General features: G+C 48.3%; 1 protein-coding gene across 1 annotated transcript in view; it reads left to right on the top strand.

The window, feature by feature from the left end:
- CFAP77 (cilia and flagella associated protein 77) overlaps positions 1-17,107 on the top strand; it is a 61,178-nt gene extending 44,071 nt beyond the window's left edge. The window contains exons 4-6 of the mRNA XM_026860455.1: positions 5,713-5,815; positions 7,357-7,458; positions 16,879-17,107. Of these exons, the coding sequence (XP_026716256.1) occupies positions 5,713-5,815; positions 7,357-7,458; positions 16,879-16,947 (274 nt within the window). The 3' untranslated portion in view covers positions 16,948-17,107. The remainder of the gene's footprint in view (positions 1-5,712; positions 5,816-7,356; positions 7,459-16,878) is intronic.
- The last annotated feature ends 1,654 nt before the right edge of the window (positions 17,108-18,761 follow it).

Here is an 18,761-nt window from a genome sequence, read left to right as displayed (position 1 = left end):
TGATCTTTCAGGCCTCTCCATGGGTTTATTGCCAGGACCTATTTAGAGGACCATAAAGCTGTAAGGGGCCTATAACTTTACTGTATAGTCCGCAAGCTTCTTAGCCTTTACGTTCACACCCTGCTTGTTTTGCCAGCTCTCCCCTCTCCTTACAAACACACCCGTACGCGTGTGCGCGGGGACCGCCGGGGCCACTAATTGAATTCACTCTTGTGAAAGCGTTAACAAATTGTAAGTGACCTTTTATACAAAATTTCAAAGTCAAGAATTCACCACTAACTGCACATCCCTCTTCTGCCATTCACCGTTATGCAAAACCCACAAACAATTAAAAGAAATAACGAAGAGCCCAGCGGCCCTCTTTCCTAATTAGCTGCAGGAGGCAGTGCTTGGGAGTGTGGCTAAGTGCTTCAATTACCTCGGCCCTCCTCACTGCCCTTGTTAGAAGAGACAGGTCCACTGGCCAAAGGGGAACAATTAAGGCAAGGCAGAACCAGGCAGTTTGCAAAGGGATGCCGAGGCCTTGCCGGCTCTCGCACAAGGGCCAGAGCTGTAATCATACCCCAGATTCCTGCTGGGCTACACAGAGACAAATTAATGGGAGATAGATTGCTAGCTCCGGCCCATCAGTAAGGAGGGAGGAAGGGAGACAATATAGCAGTACAAGGGAACCGTAAGCAGAATTTTCCTGTGCTATCAGCCCCCTCTCAGGGCAGAGGGACCTGAGCGTTAATGCCTTACTGCTGCCTCCATTGGCAGTACCCCAAGGCCCTGAGCAGAATCACAGACCCCAGTTTATGCTTTATTTGCTGAAGATAATCTGTGCTAGCCACACCGAGGAGCCCTGCGCTCCAGAGATTCCAGAAGCCAAACTAGTTCCCAATAAGAAACCAACCTGAGCTGGTGGGAGCTGGTTCAGCTGACCCAGCCACAAACCAAGGGTAGATCTCTACATGGACACTGCTACGACAGGACAAATCCTTCCCATCAAAAAGTACACAAGAAAGGAACACAAAGGTGGTGCCCCCTGGGGCTGTCTCCCCTGTGGGCTGAAGACCCCAAAGACAGATCCCAGGTGGGCAGCAAAAGCACATCATCTTAGGTGGAAGGACACCAGCAAGGTCTAAACACCCCTGAAACCTCATTAACCTTTCAAGGGTTAAAGTTTCAGGATAGGCAGTGGTGTTGCAACACAGCTTTTAATACCACCACTGTAAAAAAAAGTCAATTATATAATTTATCTGTTGCATAAGCACCCATGCAGGGCCAGATCCTGCTGCCACTGAAATTAGAGGAGCGTTCTCAGCACAGCCCAGACAGCTGCGCAGCCGCCGGGGAGTCGATGCCCGTGTGTGTCCTCTGCTCCCTCCTCCGCTCCCCGCCGGAGCCCATCCTGACCAGCAGCAGGGTGATGCTGCAGGAGCCGTCCACGCTGGCTGAAGGGCTACCCAGAAAATCCAAGGCCTGAAGTTTGTGCTAAAATATTTACAAGCCCCTGTGCTATTGAATTATACAAAAAAAAAAAAAAAAAGGCAGTCACAAGTCAAGTTTTTGCCCTTTTACAACACAACTTAGCATTCAAATTGATTGCACCTTTTAAGCTGATATAAACCCCTTTCCTGAGCAAAATCCTTTGTATCCACTTTTGCCAAGTACCTTTTTTTTTTTTTAGTTGATATATAAGCCTTTGAAAAGAAGGTTGAGGGGAGACTGACAACCTTGAAACCTCAAGAGCAGCATGGCATTGACGGGTGCTGCTCCCTGAGCCGAGTATTATAGATAGATTTTAATTTCATTTTAACAAAATAGCTGTCTCCAGTGGAAGAAGCATCAAGAGCTAAATGAGGACCCGTCTTGAGCTGAATCACGTTGAACAGGCCTCGGCACTGTCATTGATTTTCTGGGAAGAAAAAAAATGCCTCTGGCTACTAAACCAAATTAGTAGTCACTGATGACCAATTATTTTGCCCCACTGTGAACGGAGAGGCGTACTAAAATTCCAGTTTGTCAGACCCAAGGCTCTCTTCTCAAACACCTTTCAACAAGCGTGTACCAAAAGTCCCTCAGATGGTTCTGACGCCTTCCTGTTTTCGGCAACTTCTCCTTCTCCAAAGTTTTAATGAGCTGCTGCTCTGAGGATGGCCTGCCAGAAAGGGAGCCCTTCCCAGCCCGGTGGAACACTATTTGGCATGGCACAAATCACAGCTGTCAGAATTTATACACACATACACAAAAAAAGTGTCAGCCTAATGTTTGCAAATTATAATTACCATTTCTCTTGCATGTCCCTGGTGCCTTCATTTTAGATAAATCCCAGCTCTGAGGTATCAGCTGCAAGGCACTGAAGGCTCATATTGAGTAGAATAGATTTAACTAGTTTGTAGCTCATTTAAGGCCTACACTGTTTTATTTTAATATTGTTAATACTTTATTATACTTTTTAACATTGTTTTCACAGTAAAATAGCCTATTAGGAGGCTGCAGCTTCTTTTCCAGGAGATTTCTGGCAGACTAGCATACCACATTGTATAACCAAGTTAGCAGGCGCTTGTCATTTCAGTTGAAACTAGGTCTGTACCCTGACTCTTGAAAGTAAATTAGAGAGAGAGGCTATTAAAGAGACAGGAACTGTTTCAGGGATAATAGTTCTGAAAATGTGCACAGATAAATTTTAAAATATTTAGGAAATGTCAACATTAGAAGTGGCTCCAACTATTTGACTATAAAAGTAAGCAGCTGATTATTTCTTTCCACAAGTATAAATAATTTGTTACATCCTATCAGAACTTCTTTCCCTTTCCTTTCTGTGGCAGGGTGCTTGTGCCAAAACAAGGAGATCTGAGTTACTCTGAACGAGATGGATTTTAATCCGCAATAAGCGTTTTCAGCGGATGCTTCCCCTGCTCTCCGCACAGCATCCACAGACGATAACAGCAAAATCCTCCCAGTTCAGAGGAGTGACATCTGGGCAGGGTGACAAAAGGAAACAGAACACACAAGCCGTTCATTCGTGTCCTTAAGTAACACTAAGGCAAGAGGACGTTTTCCCAAAGGCCAGCTGCAAATGAGGAATACTGTCACACTGCCAAGCAGCACCGACACCGGGGCCAAAATTCCCCATCCACTCCGATGAGATCAGCATTTGACCTACAAAGAAAAAGCCACCTCACTGAAATCTCACCAGTAACCTTAGTCAACGCGCATTACCCCATACCCCCTGCTCTTCTCCAATTTCTCAGTATTTCTCTCAAAGGAGGCAGGAAAGGGCAGACGAAGCCTTACGTCCTACAGCCCCACCAGAGCTTATGTGTATAACTAAGCACACGAGTCATTCCCACAGATTTCCAAGAGGCAGTTCATGCACGTATCATTCCAGGCATGATTCTATACTTTGCTGGATCAGGACTTAAATGCGATTAATCACACGGCAGGGAAGGATCTCTGAAGAGCACCAACCCAAATGTGTCCTTTCGAGTATTTACTTACAAGCCAGCTGTGGACTAATCAGTCACCAACTGGCTGGTCCACTGAAGATGGTAAAAGTCACCTCCATGGAGATGTGAAAACACACACAGCTACCACAAAAAATCAATAATCAAACACTACACACAACGGCTCAATGTTTTTCTGTGTCCCTACCTGCTATTCCTGCACACCAGGAAAGCTCCTGTCTTGGAGAGCAAAGGGACAGGCCAAGGAAACAAGCCCATCTATAAGGCTCACCATGTGCTTGCGCCAGGAATACCAAAATTTACACCATGCAATGAGACTGAAAACCCACCTGGACAAAAAGACACTTGACTACAGGTTTGCCACATCTTTTTTCCTTTTGTAAATATTTTCCCCGGCTCTGATCAATAAGAAATGCCAAACTGGAAGAGAAAGAGGGGAGGAAAGAGGGGACGACGAAGGGTAAACGTTGGTGTCGCCTTTGGCACTGGGTGTCTCCAGATAACGGTGTGGAGCAGCACAGCTGATTTGTAAGCAAAGCCTTGAAAAGCCCTGCAGCATGTGATCTATGAAACAGGAGGTCTGCAGAAGGATGTCTCCTCTGATATGAATGCCCCCTCGGGATGTATATTGCTGGATTGCACATCTAGTATCATTAGAAAACACGACCATAGATTAGGCTGTTTTGAAGCATGTGGTGTGCAATAATTAAGTAATAAAAGTCACCACAGGGGTGAAGGAACAAGAAACAGAAGAGTTACTATTTGCATACGTGCCGCTGGCGCCCTCCGTGATCGTCAGAGATGCTCCAGACTGCTAAAAGCTGGCTGCTACCAATTTTGGACCCACTCCTGCCAAAAGCTGGGAAGCACCAGCTCACTCTGCGGCACATGGGCGCTCTCTGCAGAAAACAATCTCCTGGTGGAGCTGGTGGCCCAGAAGCAGCCCAGCAGTTAGCCCAAGTCTCCAGCATCTTGCAGCCCATGCAGAGAGGCAGGGAAAGCACAGCCTCTCTGTCCCAGGAGCTGCAGCTGAAGGCACTGCAGGCTACAGGTGGGAGCAGAGCTGGGGATGACAGTTCCACAGTCACTGGTTGCTGCTGAGATAGGAAAGTCCCTTCCCAGCAAGGTGTGCAAGGACAAGGACCAATAAAACTCGAGGCTGAGGTCCTCCATCACCTTCAAGCGTTTGCTTCTAGGGGAAAAGAATAGCAGCAGGACCACAGCAATAAATGATATGCTGTCCTCAAGGCAAGAACCCTGCTGCGGCTGCCACTGCCAGTTCTGCCTCCCATGGCGGCTGATGAAGTTAAAGTATCATCACTTGCAAGGAGCAAGGCTCAACAATTTCAGGCTGCAGATCTCTCACAAGCTGGTCAGGTTAATGCCAGCTCAGAGCAGGTGAACAGGACACTGGCCAACAAGCAACTGCCTTTTACTTTTACTATTTTTCTATAACCATGGTCTCTGCTGCTGTCTCCTCCTGGCCAAGAGGCTCCCTGGTACCCTGTTTCAGGGGGCAAATACATCTGGTCTGTGCAGCTGAGGTGCTAGACCAGGGCTCAGCATTTCGGCTCCCCTTTCTGCTGCAGACACCTGACCGTCTGCGTGGAGTTCATTTTTATCCCTGCGCAGATTGCTTAGGACAGCACTTACTCCTCTCATCCAATCCGTCATTGCATCCATTTGCAGCTTTTTAGGATACCACAGTAGTGATATTTTAATAGCAAAAGCAGTGTTATTTAGCAAAACACACTTTTCACCCAGTGGTTCTTCCCAGGCAGCTGCCGTGGCTGTGTCAGGCTGGAAGGGACCCAACCAGAGCTGCATTGTCACCCTGGTGCTCAGAGGAGCAAGAGCCCAGCTCTCAGCTTCTGGACATGGCCCTGTTCAGTGCTTTCGTTACCCACCATCAGGTACCAGCTGGGAAATGCTCTCCTGGAGCCACAGCAGGGCCCAAGGTTGAGGCACAGTCTGTGGTGCTCCATCGTCCTTCCAGCACACCAGGGCTTCAACAGAGGTTGTGCCCGTTCTGGGCAATGCCCTGGCACAGTCCTGCTACAGGTTATCACAGGCTGTGGCGTATTTAACTTCAAATCAATGTGGGTTTGAGTCTTTGAGGAAAAGAGCTTTTCCCAGTGTGAGATTTTATTCATGTTCTCACAAGACACGCTTTCCAGGAGCGGAGATGTGAATCAGCATGGGAGGTAAAGAGAGGTATTAACCCTGGAGATTATACTGTTGTGTTTTCAATGTTTTCCAGGCCTTGCACTTCCATTTCTGACCTCCTCCAACACAAATACAAGGAGCTGTGGATGGAGCAGCAGAGAGCCCTGACAGCAGCCCTGCAAGTGGAAAAGAAAAAGGTGACAATACCCCAGCAGTGCTTTCCCTTGCTTTGCACAGCACGGCTACCAGGCACAAGCCCCACTGTCCTCTCCTACGATGGACGGACTTCTCCCAGCTGGGAGACATCCCTCCTGACTACTAGAAGGCTGGCGAAGCCTAACAAAGATGAGCAGCTTCCTAGCCAAGATGGGCCTGGCTTCAGCCAGAGCATGTCTCGTGGGGTGATGCTGTGGGATAGATCCAAATGTGTGTGTTCATTAGTGTACTCTAGAGGCAAAAGGGAAGGTGGGTTTTTTTTTAAAAAAGTATTTTTATATCTGAAGATATGCACAGGAGCTGAGAAAGCTCTCCAGGGCAGCAGTGCTTTGGCCAAGGCCTTTCAAAGGCTCAGACACTTATCCTGTAGGCACACCATTCTAGCGATCATCAAACATCTGTCTGCATAAAAAGCCTCTAGTCACAGGTGAACTCCTGGGATCGATCAAAATGAAGGCTCTGGTTCTCTTTGCGTCACCACAACAGTTAAACACCCTGCTGTAAATAAGAATTAAGTTTCAAATTATCTTTGGTTTTTATGTCATTCCCATGCCAGGAGCCCTGCAGACTGTCCTTTGGACCACATCAGCTCTGCTCGGGTTACCTGTGACAGTGGACAAAGAGGAACAAACCGACAAACGTTCACGGGACCGGCACCAGCCCTGACCCTGGCGCCGTGTGGTTGATGCCAGCACCCTCAGCAGTTGTTAGAGTGCAACGCTGTGCTGTTAAACACACCAATATTGTAATAACATTTAAAAGCAGCCAATGACTGTTTTATTAGTTAATGGCTCAAAGAAGAGTCAAGCTAATATGGTAATGACCGATTTCAATGGGCTTCCTGCCATCACAAACTATGCTTTATAGTTGAAGTACAAGAATACAGTGTTCTTAATTAGCAGCTACTTTATGAATGCACAAGCCTAGGATGCTGGAAAGTGCATTCCTACCTTATCTATTAAGGACTGATGTTTTTAATCACTAAGCTCCCTCCATCAAGTTCCCAAAGCCTGTAGCCACCAATTACTGAGTTAAGCAACACAAACCTACATCCTAGACCACAGAGCAGACAGATTCCCCAGGGTTTCATGCAGCGGCCAAAACATTCAGCAGGTACCTTCACTACCTTGTGTTGAGACTACGAAGCACCGCAAGCTGCAGTTAATCAGGAGAGCAACACACACCAGACATCCAGGAGCACCCCCACGGTGGGGGGGGTGGAAGTGACTTTCCCAGCGAGGGATGAGCCATTGTTCTAGCCCAGAACACAGGGCTTCCTGCTGGCAGCGGGCATCTCACTGGGATGCTGGATAAAGCGGAGCTGGCAGCTGCTCATGTTTTTCTCATCACTGTGTTTTAGCTATCAGTATTAGCTGCATGGACATTAAACTGCCCACATCAGGCACTTGTGGTCATCAGTCCCAAGGCACTTTTAGTCTTGTTCATCTCAGTGTCGTTACATTGCACCAGGCTGATGTATGTAGCTGTGCAGCCATTTCAGCCCGTTCTTGTTTACCTTTAGTTACAGGAGTACAAAGTGTGTGAAACTCGCACCACATTCCTGCGAAAACACCCACCACCTGCAAAGGAGGAGTCCTTCTGGCACCTGCCCCACCTGGAGAAGGTATGGAGCACTTGACTGCACTCAGGGACACCTTCTAACCTTGCCCACATGCCCTGATAACACCCTTAGCACACAATGAAGGTAGACACAAGGCTCACAGGACCCTAAAATGGTCCTGCACTGGATGTATTCAGACATCAGCCCCTTCTCAGACTTCAAGGTGAGATACTTTTCACAGTCATAAGCCCTGGAAGAGAGGCAGCAGTTGCCCAGATAAAAGCTTAATGACTTTTTCTACCTTATGTAAGCTTTCATGAGATGAGAAGCATCTTTTTATGCCGTTAGTACTGGGGTGGCCTTGGTTCACTGCTGGTACTGCCACAACTGCCCGACACAAGACAAACCTGCATTTTGGTGGCCTGCCATTTTATCAGCTCTCACCATAACTAATTCAGACCACACCAGATGTTTCAAGAAGCATTTTTGCCCCAAGAATTAGAGCTTTCCAGAAAGCCTGCACTTTTTATACCTTTCTAAACTACCCGATTGACATTATTCACCCTGAGACTGAACAAAGGCTCTAGACAGGTTGCAGATGTGTGTGACACTTCCTTTAATTGATCCAAATAAGAGACAAGGTGAAGATTTCTTGTTCTAGCAATGGGATCTGAACACCTCCCTGAATTCATCTGTGCATCCTGCTGTGCTCTGAGGTATTTGTTTGAATTTCGTCAGCTTTGTTTGTGCTGTAAATTATAGGGAAACTTCAAGTGAAGGGCTAGGGGGCATTTTAGGAGAGAAGGGAAGAGAGCTGGGCAAGTGGAACAGAAAGGAGACACCAGAAAGTCTGAAAGCACTGAAACCCTGCAAGGAGTTTACATGGCCAAAATCATATCTGGCATTGATAGATAACGCTTCAAAGAGCCTCTCAGCCCTCTGCCCCAGCCCTTGTTCTGCTGGGGTTGTGATTTTTTGCCACGCTGTTGATTTTTAACCACAGTTTAAACCAACGAAGAAACCTTGTGCCTTCCTGAAGCTAATTTACTTCTACAAGTTGGAGAGTTTCGACCAAGAAATGTGTTTTGCACCACCTTGATGTATTCTTCTTAAGTCCTGTCTAAGACTGTCCGATTAGCATATGTCAGTAATCATTTATCCCTGCTGCCTGTCAGCACAGAGCTGCTGCTGCGGCTAGTGTCAGGGAAAGAACATGACCGATCGCTGTTAAACAGATTGTGTAAGTCACACGAGATACTGGGGCAAGCCTCCTCTTTAGAGCTCCTCTCACCCCAGACCTTTCCATCACTATTCATTTTTCAGCCTGTGTTTTTCTTCATGCCTTCCCTTTTGTTTCATCCATGACTGTGGTTGGGTTCCTCCCCCAGCCACAGCTCTCAAGCCTCTGAGTCTTTTCTTCCTCTCTTTGCCTTTCTCCTTCCTCTCCTCTTCCCTTCCTTCCCAGAGGCAGCATCCAAGGGGAGGAGGGACAGCTCATTTTGCACAGCCTCTGCAGATTTTCTGTATTTGTCTTTTCTCATTACATTAACCTGGAAGGTTTGCCTTTCCCCAGCTGCAGATCTAACAGGCACAGCCCACATCAAAACTTGGATCAGGAAATTCATTACTCCAGTTGAGTTTCAGTGCATGGTTTCCCCCATGGAAAAAAGTTTTCTTGAACATCCATAAATGTTTACCCAGTTAAAAGTAGTAACAACACAGAGAAAGTTGATAGTTCCCAAAGACACTTAGTAGCCTCAAAACTCACGCATTAACTCTCTCTGTAAAGTTGGGTTCTACACAGGTAGTGGTGGAAGGGTCGTGAAAGGCAGTGGCCTGACTCTCCAACCAAACCCAGGGACTCCAGCAGTGACTCGATCGATCCCTCCTTTACAAGGGTGAGAATAGAGAGCAGTGCTCCAGAGGTGAGGGAGCTTGTTCTCACAGTGTTTCTGTCCTTGTGAAACCTTTCTCAGGCTCCTCCATGGTTGTAGATAACTACTTTTTGGTGTTTTTTAAGTCTCGATGGCCTGGAGAGGCCAGCTGTTAGCTCTGACCACTGCAGGCAGCTTACCCAAACACTGTCTTTAATCCATGTAACACCCTCATCCTACTGCACAAAAAGCAGTATGAAAAGCAACCACAAAAATATCACTTTACAAAAACATTTTAGCAGACTTGCGTCTGCATATTATTTCCTACCACCCTTCCCTGACATTGCCCTGTTCTGGCCACTACAGAAGATGCTCATAGGAACAGCTTCAACCTCTGGGCAAGAATATTCAGACTCCATTGTCCTGACCACAGCCCCACTTTGGACTATTTTTCCATGTGGCCTGAGGCTGGTGCAAGGTGCAGGGGTATGACGTGTCCTCAAGCCACTCATCCTTCTTGTCACAGGCACCCCCTGTCATCTGGCATGATGCCTTCTAGTCTGGCTCGTTTTGGGGGCTGGGGGGAGCAATACAGAGCACCCAGCTACCAGGATGGTTGTAACCCAAAGCAGGAAACAGGAGGAAGATGAGGATTTTTTTTCCTTCAGAGCCATAAAAATCAACAAGGAGGATTTTTCTATTCCCATCCTGATCCCTTAGAGAACTGCAGAAACTGGGTGTGGATGTCACTACTGGCTCTTAAACTGGACTTTCCATTCAGCCCCTGCAAGACTTCTCTCCTGGCACCGTGCTACAGCTTGCAGAGGAAGTTTAAGAGAAGAAAACAAAGGAGCTTTGCCCTCCCCACTAATTGCCTTTGCTTGCTCCCTGCATTGCCAGGGCTGCATGACATTATGTAGTCATTCAGTCAGTAAAGTATAGACAAATTGACTACATTTTCATCTGGATTTAGGTTTCAGCCCCACTGCTTTAGAATAATGGCCCACGCTATTAAGCTAACCGGGTGATTTACAGGCTCTCCCACACCGGGCGATCGCTCCTGCTCCACGTCTCGCTCCGAAGGACCGACCTGGCACGTGGTCTCCTGGGCCCTCCAGCTCACTGAAGCAAACAGGTCACAGGGACCCAGTCCTGTCCTGATGGGCAGTTCATTAGGGAAAGTTGCTGAATTGAAGTATTTCATTACTAGTATTTTTTACAAAACCAAACACAAGTTAACTCCTTACTCACCTCAGCAAGACCCTTCTACTATCCTCCTCTTCCTCAGTCACCCCCAAGGCAAATGGCTTCTGCCTTGCTCTGCCTGCAGCAAGGTGATTCCTGAGCTTGGGTTTTGCCAACACCCTGTGCACCAAGACTTTATATATTTGTAGATGTGGGACTACCTTCCCTGGGGGCTGTACCTCAGGCACCCAGCATGGACATAAATGCTCCTGCCCACCACCTTCACGGGATGTGTCCTGTCCCGGTGTCACTCATCGCTAGCATCATGCTGGCCCAGGCAGAATGGCATCCCCGGGGTCAACCAAACTCTGGAATGAGTGTTGCTGCCAAAGTACAGCATCCCCACAGCCCTGTCTGTGCCAGCACAGGGCGAGGCTCCAGCTTACCTCCATCCAAATATTTCATAGCCACAATCCATACCAGTAAGTCAACGCTGGCCACTCCGCAACAGATTCCCAGGGCTCTGACAAGTCAGTCCAGAAGAGCTCAGGTAGCAACACCTCACGCAGCAGCGATGTAGGACGGAATTCACCAACGTGTCAAAATATCTTCATGCACCGCGTGTCACTGACACCAGGGTTTTTCCTTTGCTCATTGGAGAATTCCAACTTGCACAGACCTTCAAGGTGGCTTTCCAGGGAGAATAGTCTTGTTTACTTGACCAAACAGGGGGAGGAAAGAAAATGCGACAACTTTGGACAACACTTTTGTCAACATGTGCTGCCTTCCCGAGCAGATGAAACGAGCTGCACTCGATGCGCAATATGAATAAGCGATAAGCAATTGACGAGCAAGTGTTCGGGTACCTTGGCAAAAGACTTAATTTGCAACCTGGCACAAAATCAAAGGCTCTGTCAACGACTGAGCGGCTCTCCCGCCTATGCCTTGCGTTACCTGGGAAAGCTCTGTCAGGTAAATTTCCACTGAAAGTAATTAGAGGAATCCCCACTGTATAAACTTTGCAGCAAAATTCTGGGCTCCGGAATTTGATTCTCACCAGGGATCCGATATCTGCTCACAGCCTGATCCTTCATCAGAATTAGCAGTTGAGGTTTAACACATACACACAAAAATGTTCCACATTTCTTTTTAATGCCTTACCTCTATTTTTGTCTAAAGAGCTGAACTGACAAACACAGCTCATGTAATCTTGCAACTGTTGTCTTGTCAGAAAAGCCATAGTCTCTGCTTAAATAACCTAGGCTTGATACACACCGTGCACGGTGAGCTGGCTTTTCAGATACAGCATTTATTCTCCCAGGTTTGAGGGCAGCAAAACTTTGTGGAGTTGGAGTGTTATAAAACTTGTCTCCTGGGGCCTAAATACTGCTTAAAGAATAAAGCAAGGAGTTCAAGAGCTTTCTGTCACCATGGTACCAGATCAAGCCTCCCTTCAGCTAGGATTTTGGCTGTCCAAAAGCAAAGTGTGTCACCTGATGGCTGTTCAATCACCCTAGTGACATGAATCGGTGGGTCCCAGCCCCACAGTGGCAATCCAAAGCAGAACCACTGGCCCTCAGTGGTGGCCACCCTACAACAGGCACAATGCAAAAAAAGAAAATACAACACCCCTCAGGGCTCCAAATGGGCAGCAGAGACCCAGCTATCCTGAGCATGATCCCTGCACATCCCCGCTGGGACCTCCCACACCGCAGCCATTCTGTGACTAAACGCAGGCTCCAGGCCCCCGTCACCATCAGATTCTGGAGGTTTTCTTGTTTTCTCTAATAGCTGAATCTTCCAGCAATTCAGCTGCTCAGATCACAGCCTTGCCCAGTATCCCTGTGCACGTGCCCTGGACACACTCGACCTCCCCATCACACCCTAATGCTGCTCTCTGCCGCGCTCAGCCCTTCCTCAATCACGGTAACCCATCTGCCATCCCTGCCATTTGTATTGCTCTCCAACATCTCCCAACCGGCACAAGAAAACCCCAGCCCTCCCCGTGCAGCCATCTCCAGGGCAGTCCCCACCTACACCCAAGCCCTGGTGTCCAAAGGCAGCACAAGCAACTGTTGGCAAGTAATGGCCGTTGCTGTTATGGAGCTATTCACCTGAGAAGGGAACGGATTTGGGGTGGCTGCAGCCTCACAGCTCACAGTAGAGTAAAACTAGACATGCTGTGTTGGGCTACAGGTCAGCACCTACCACTGCTTTCAGCGCTCCATACTGTTTCACACACAAATCCACAGAATTCCTTTTTAAATAAACTTGGGGGTTTGTTCCTGGTCCTGTTCTGCCTTCTGCAGAGATGCTGTTCACCAACAGACAGCTCAGTTTGAGACAAAACTCTTGCCTGGCATGAAAAGGGTCGGGATTCAGATCTCAGAAACATGAATTTGGTGTGAAAGCTGCCAGCTCTGCTCTGACCCCGGGACACCTGCCAAGGGGGGCACATGCCAGGTTACAGCTCCAGTGGGTTAATTCTCCTTTATTCACCCTGCTGCCCAGACCAAGTGACCAGTGAACTCCAGAAAACATCTGTGGCCCTTATTTTCAGGAAGGAAAAAAAAAAAGCCAAAACCCCCAAATCCCCATGGGGCATTAAATACAGCAGCCAAAAATTGCTGAGCACTTTTTGAAGCCTTCTTGGGTTTGAAGCAAATAAAGATCATTTACCCAGACCCCCTTTGTCCTGCATTTGCCGATGTTCTTAGGGAAGCGGGGAGAGAAAAATCAACCCCATTCATTAAAACGGTTAAGCGTGCTACTGTCAGGAAAAGCCACTGTATTTGTAACCCTAATAATCCAGCATACACCTCCGAGCACAGCTCATCTTGGACAGGATAACGTCTGTTTTAAAAGTACCTACTCTCTAACTTGTCATGGCATTTGTTGACAACCCTATTGAAAGCCGCTCTCAATGCAGCTGTGAAGGATCTTTCAGCACCTCTTTCTCTTTCCTAGACAGTTTTTGAAAGGGAGGGAAAAAAAAAAAAAAAAAAAGCCATCAATACAGGGGGAAAAAGGCATCAGCAGCCAACATCAGCTGATGAAGCGCCTCACCTGGGCCCCCAGCACACCGCCTCCAATTAAATCAAAATGGTTTGTTTTTAATGGTCTTTTACACTGACAAGTGGGCTATCATTCCAGGCCTAGAGAGCTGTCAGGGAGCCGAGGCAAATCCTCCGTTGATAATGCCCAATGCTTCCAATTAGGAGCCGAGGCCGCTCCTGGCGCACTAACGATTCCCCAGCCTCCCCCAAGGCCCCTTCGGCGCTGGCTGTTTCGTCTTCCCTCTTCCTCCGCCGCAAATTACTGACACAAAACGGAGGCGCCCCGGTGCCTCCTCACCACGCCGGGCCCCGGCCCTGTTGGATTTAATGAGGCGATGGAAGTTTTTGCGGATCTTTCGCTAAATTCTTTTCTTGTTTGACAGCTGCTTGAGTGTTGACCTTATAAAAGATTTAGTGTTTCTCATTATTTTCTGTCAAGCTTTACAAGTGATAGCTTCACGGAAATCATTTGCATCTCGATGCGCGCGCTCGCGCGGTTTTTGTCTGTACGGGGGATGCTCGGCGCGGCGTGCGTCAGTGTGTACACCCTACCCCTCTCCATATTGTGTATTTTATTCCCTCCTCCCCCCCACCCTTGAAAAAAAAAACCCACCAAACATGGCACTGTTTTGTGTTGTTTTGAGGAAAAAAAAAAACAAACAGGAGAGGACTTAAAAGACCCTGGATTTGTTAGACTTCTGTAAATAAGGGAGGTTTTGAAAAAGGAATAGAGATTGGTTTCAAGAAAGTGTTTTGTCACCCACTAAAAGGATTCGATCAAATGGATGATGGAAAAACTAGGCTGAGTCTAGGGGCGGCTTTGTTGTTAAAGTGAAAAATCGTACAAGGCTGGGAAGCTGCCTTTGAGCAGGCGCCAGAGCCAGGCAGGTGCTGGAGGAACGGGTACAGCCGCATCTCCCTGCAGCCGAGCGGGGACCCTCCCAGGGCAGGAGGAGAGCCTGGTGCTGCTTAAGACTTACATCAGCCCCTTTCACAGGTTCTTCCTCAACGCCTTCCACAAATCACCACAAAACATTTAATCCAGCTATATTAATTAAAACTTCCCCCCCGAAACTAACCTTACTGACCACCCAAGGGTGCTCACAGTGCCCAGCAGCTACGGCACACACACACCCCAGCACCCACCTCATCATCGACAAGCCCAACACCAACGCCACCCACAAAACCCTGGGCAGTCTCTGGGGTACGTGCTCTGCTGCTGCCAGGGGAGCTCTGCCTTCCCTGTACCAGCTTAGCATCACACATACACGTTATTAGTCCTCTGTTAACATCCTGCTTCTGCTTGCGACGCACGTGGTTGTATTAATGCTTGACAAACGATCATGTACAGGCCTCTGATTTAAAACATTATCATAACTGGGAAACCTAAATGAAAATAAGCCCCAAATACATATTTAAGTATTAAGAGTGAGAAGGGTTTTTGGTTTTGGTTACTGCCCCTCTAATTCTTTGAAGCAAGCACTGACATGAAAAGATCCCAGTTATAAGTGTCCTGCATGGTTTAATTTGTCAATAACAAATGCAAGAAACAACAGCAAAAGGCAAAACATTGCTTCTAATCTGCAGCTGAAAACCATTGCAGCTCCATCATCCTGCAAGGAAAATCACCAAGGCTCATGCCTACAAACTGTATTCCTGTCCTGCTACAGCCAATGCTCCAAATCCACAATTCAGACAAAATCCTGGCATAACAGTCTGTAACCACATCAGAGTAATGGTGAAGATCATCAGCTGTCTCTAGAGGAAGTACCTTTGGGTTCATCATTTAAAATATGAATTACAAGAATCAGAGATGAGGATTCATCACTGGCATTGACTTCTCAACACCAGTCTCTGTCATAATAAGACCTTTGACCCAAGGACACCCTTATCTTGACTCTAATCTAATTACTGGCCCTCATTATGAGAGGCTTTCTCATTTTTTAAAATAGCACTTGTCCCCTGTCCTACACCTGGTGCTTCCCACTTACTCATGCTGAGGGCAAAAGCTGGCATCCCTCAACTTTGTCAAGGCTCTGCTAATTTTAATTACTGCCAGTTGTGGCTCAGTGTGACATTTCTCACCTGGGAGCTTTGCACCAAGACTAAAGTGAATGAACTGCTGTTTCCTCCCCTGCAGCTTCAGCCCAATCCCAGGCAGAGATTTCCCTCTGCCCAGTTCCCAGCAGTGGTGGGCAGGGAACACCAAGGCAGAGGCACATTCAAGAGAAGCAGCTCAGCTGTCCTTACCTGCAGGCACTGGATTTTTCTAACAATCCCAGCTCTGAAGGAAAAACTCCTGCATCTTTAAATGGAGATTGGAGTTGGCCCAGCTGGGGATTGTCCCTGCCAGCTCCCAGGGGCTGCCCACCTACTTCAGCAGCCCTTGGTTCTGCCTCCCCCCCACCTTTCCCTCCTGGGGAGGGCTTATGTCACTGCTGCTGCTTGTGAAAAAGCAAAAACATCCAGAAACAATTGTCTGAAGTTAGGCACTCAAATGCATATTTAAGTACCTGAACGCCTTCCTCCAGAGAGGGGGAATAGCTAAATATGCTTTGTTTGTCTTGATTAATGAGATCACTAGCAAGTTTCCAGGGCAGAGACTGCTGTGTATTTTTACATATGCAAAACCTGACATCCAGCCAGCCTGAGCAGGGTGGGGGAAGCGGGAGGCAGCTCCACGCGTCCACGCAAGGCAGACGTATGGCACAGGGAATTGTGCTGGGACCGTGGCCCCCCATGGTAAACCAGCTCCGTAGATGAAGACACTCACACATCTCAGTAACTCCGCATCTACTGCGTAGCTTTGCTGCACGCACCTGTGTGCAAACCCCACCGCTCACCCCAAAAGGCCCTGGGACCTTTCTCCCCCAGATGACTTCCCCTTTGTTTGTCATGGGTATCTGTCCACCCCCCCACCCCCTCCAAGGAGCTTTCTGGGGAGAGGCTGCTTGTCTCTCCGTTGGGCAGGTCATGTAAGAATCCCTGACCCCAACAGGGCCTTCCCTGGGAGCTCTGAGCCCATCCTGGCCCCTCAGTGAAGCACACAAGTCCTGTGCTGTAGAAAACAAGCTGTATTTATTTCAGGGTCCATCTTAAGGCATGTCAGCATTTGAAAATGTCAGACAACCACCACACCATGGTAAGACTGCAGGATCTTGTTACTAGAGCAAAATAAGAATCTCCTGAAGCCGATCAGAAAACCAGTCCTTATTTTAAACAGGTTAAGTGTTTAACTTCAGTTGGAGCAACATCCCCTAAACAGGCAAAACCCCTTGTGCTAATCTGCAGTCTCTTTCCTGCTTGTGCTGTTTTCTTTGGCTGGCTGCTCGCTGTAACCAATCCTCTATCTGCTCCTTTCCTTATAGGTTGGGCCTCATCTCAGTACTTTTCCAGACCGTGACGCTCGTAAAAAGGCGTTCAGTGCCTCCTATTGAGAAGTGCCTGCGAGACGTGGTCCCCTTCCCCAGAGCATCTCTGCCGAAGCACTGTGCGGGGCACCACAGCCCCCAGACCCTTCCATAGCCACAGGCAATGGGCTTTCTCTCTCTTTTTAAGGAGTTATGCAAATGCAGATATAGCCAAATAAATCATAAATACGAGAGGAATGGTTCTGTCTCAGCCTGTTCGTTGCTTCACGTCAGATGCACACCACCTTACTCAGTCTGATCACCACAGCTCTAATCGTGCTCGAGGTAACAACACTCCCAGCAGGAACAGGGCAGTGTTCACACCAGTACAGCCCCAGAGGGAAAGCAGAACAGTCTCCTTCACTGTCTGTTCAGAACAAATGTATTAAATGCAACCATCTCCCAGTCGATGACAAGTCTATAATATCTCATAATCCATCAGTCCTTCTCATTTCTTTGCCGAGTAAACTTCCCATCACCGTCTGATGCCGCAAAGCCCTTACCTGTGTGAAGGCATCCGCACACCTGCTTTAGGGGCTCTGCCGAACTGAGGCCTCACCACAGAGCAATGCCACCCCTTGAGGATGGCTCCAGCCAGTCCCACACTTACCCTCGAAGAGCTGCTGTCCCTCAGGGCTGAGCTTCTCCAAGCAGCTGCTGAACAAACTCAAACTGCACCAGCACCAACTCAACATCACAGCACCCAAACCCAGCTTGGTCACCAACAGGTGACAGCAGAGGCTCAGACAGGTACCGACACATTTATAATCCATCTCCAACCAACAGGGCGTTTCACCTTTGGAAAATACCACTTGCTGATAACCATGATTAACTGTGCATCTCCAAGATTGTTAGAGGAATAATTAATTACTCCTATGTAGTCAGCTTCTCAATCTACTGTTTAATCTCCAATTGTACCAGGTAGTACCTAAGCCCAATTTTCAGTTTTCATGTTTGGCACTTGGAGAGCTCAGGTGTGTTCACCCTGGGACAGCCCGGGCACCGCAGGGCCGTGCTCCGAGAGGTGGGACCTGCTGTCCTGGGCAGCCCCAGCTCAGGAGGGGGCCAGTGACAAACACTGCAGAGGGGGTGGATGTGCCCAGCATGACTTTGCCCCACACACCTCAGCACAGAGGCTACTCCAGCCTTTCTACATAGGCCCACCAGCAGGTGAAGAAGCTATTCTGAGCCCCCCCAGGGCTCATTCCCCATCAGATTTTCAATCAAACTTTTAAGCCCAAACCTCAAACAGCAGAGTCCTTCGTAACACTCATCTGCATTGCTCAGGACACAAGAACAAAGCAAACTGCAGGGGCAGCTTTTCTTACCCCTGCCAGGACAAGGAAGGCTCCACACCAGCTGCACTGGCACTTTCCACACACCCTCCTTAGGAGCAGCTTGTGTCTCAACCTGCCCTTTATATAAGGAAGCAGCGGTAGCAAACTCCACCCTGCCCACACCTGAGCTGGGGGAGGAAAGAAATCACCTGCTCCACACCAGGGAAACCCTGGTATGTGCTTCCCTCTTTATAGTGCAGGCCTCTAAATAAAACCCATCTAAAATAACTAGGGGGATAACAGCAGGGTCTGCCATGCTGGCAGGGGTGGATTATAGCTGGAGACCTTTCCCACCTCCCCAGGGAAGGAGGAGGCCAGGCCTTAAACGACTCATCTGCTAAAAATGACACTGTTTATGAGTGTGTGAGAAACCCAGGCGTGAGGTTTGCCCGGCGGGAGCCACGTCCAGCTCTTGCTCCAGCCACAGCATCGGTGTCTGCCTGCAGCAACCGCTCAGGTCCTTGGGGTGTGCGCAGGGGGGAAGGAAACATCTGCAGGGAAAAC

Source organism: Athene cunicularia (assembly GCF_003259725.1).
Source record: "Athene cunicularia isolate RWA chromosome 17 unlocalized genomic scaffold, athCun1 chr17_part1, whole genome shotgun sequence".
Taxonomy (NCBI): Eukaryota; Metazoa; Chordata; class Aves; order Strigiformes; family Strigidae; genus Athene; species Athene cunicularia.
This window is presented reverse-complemented; position numbering and strand designations above follow the sequence as displayed.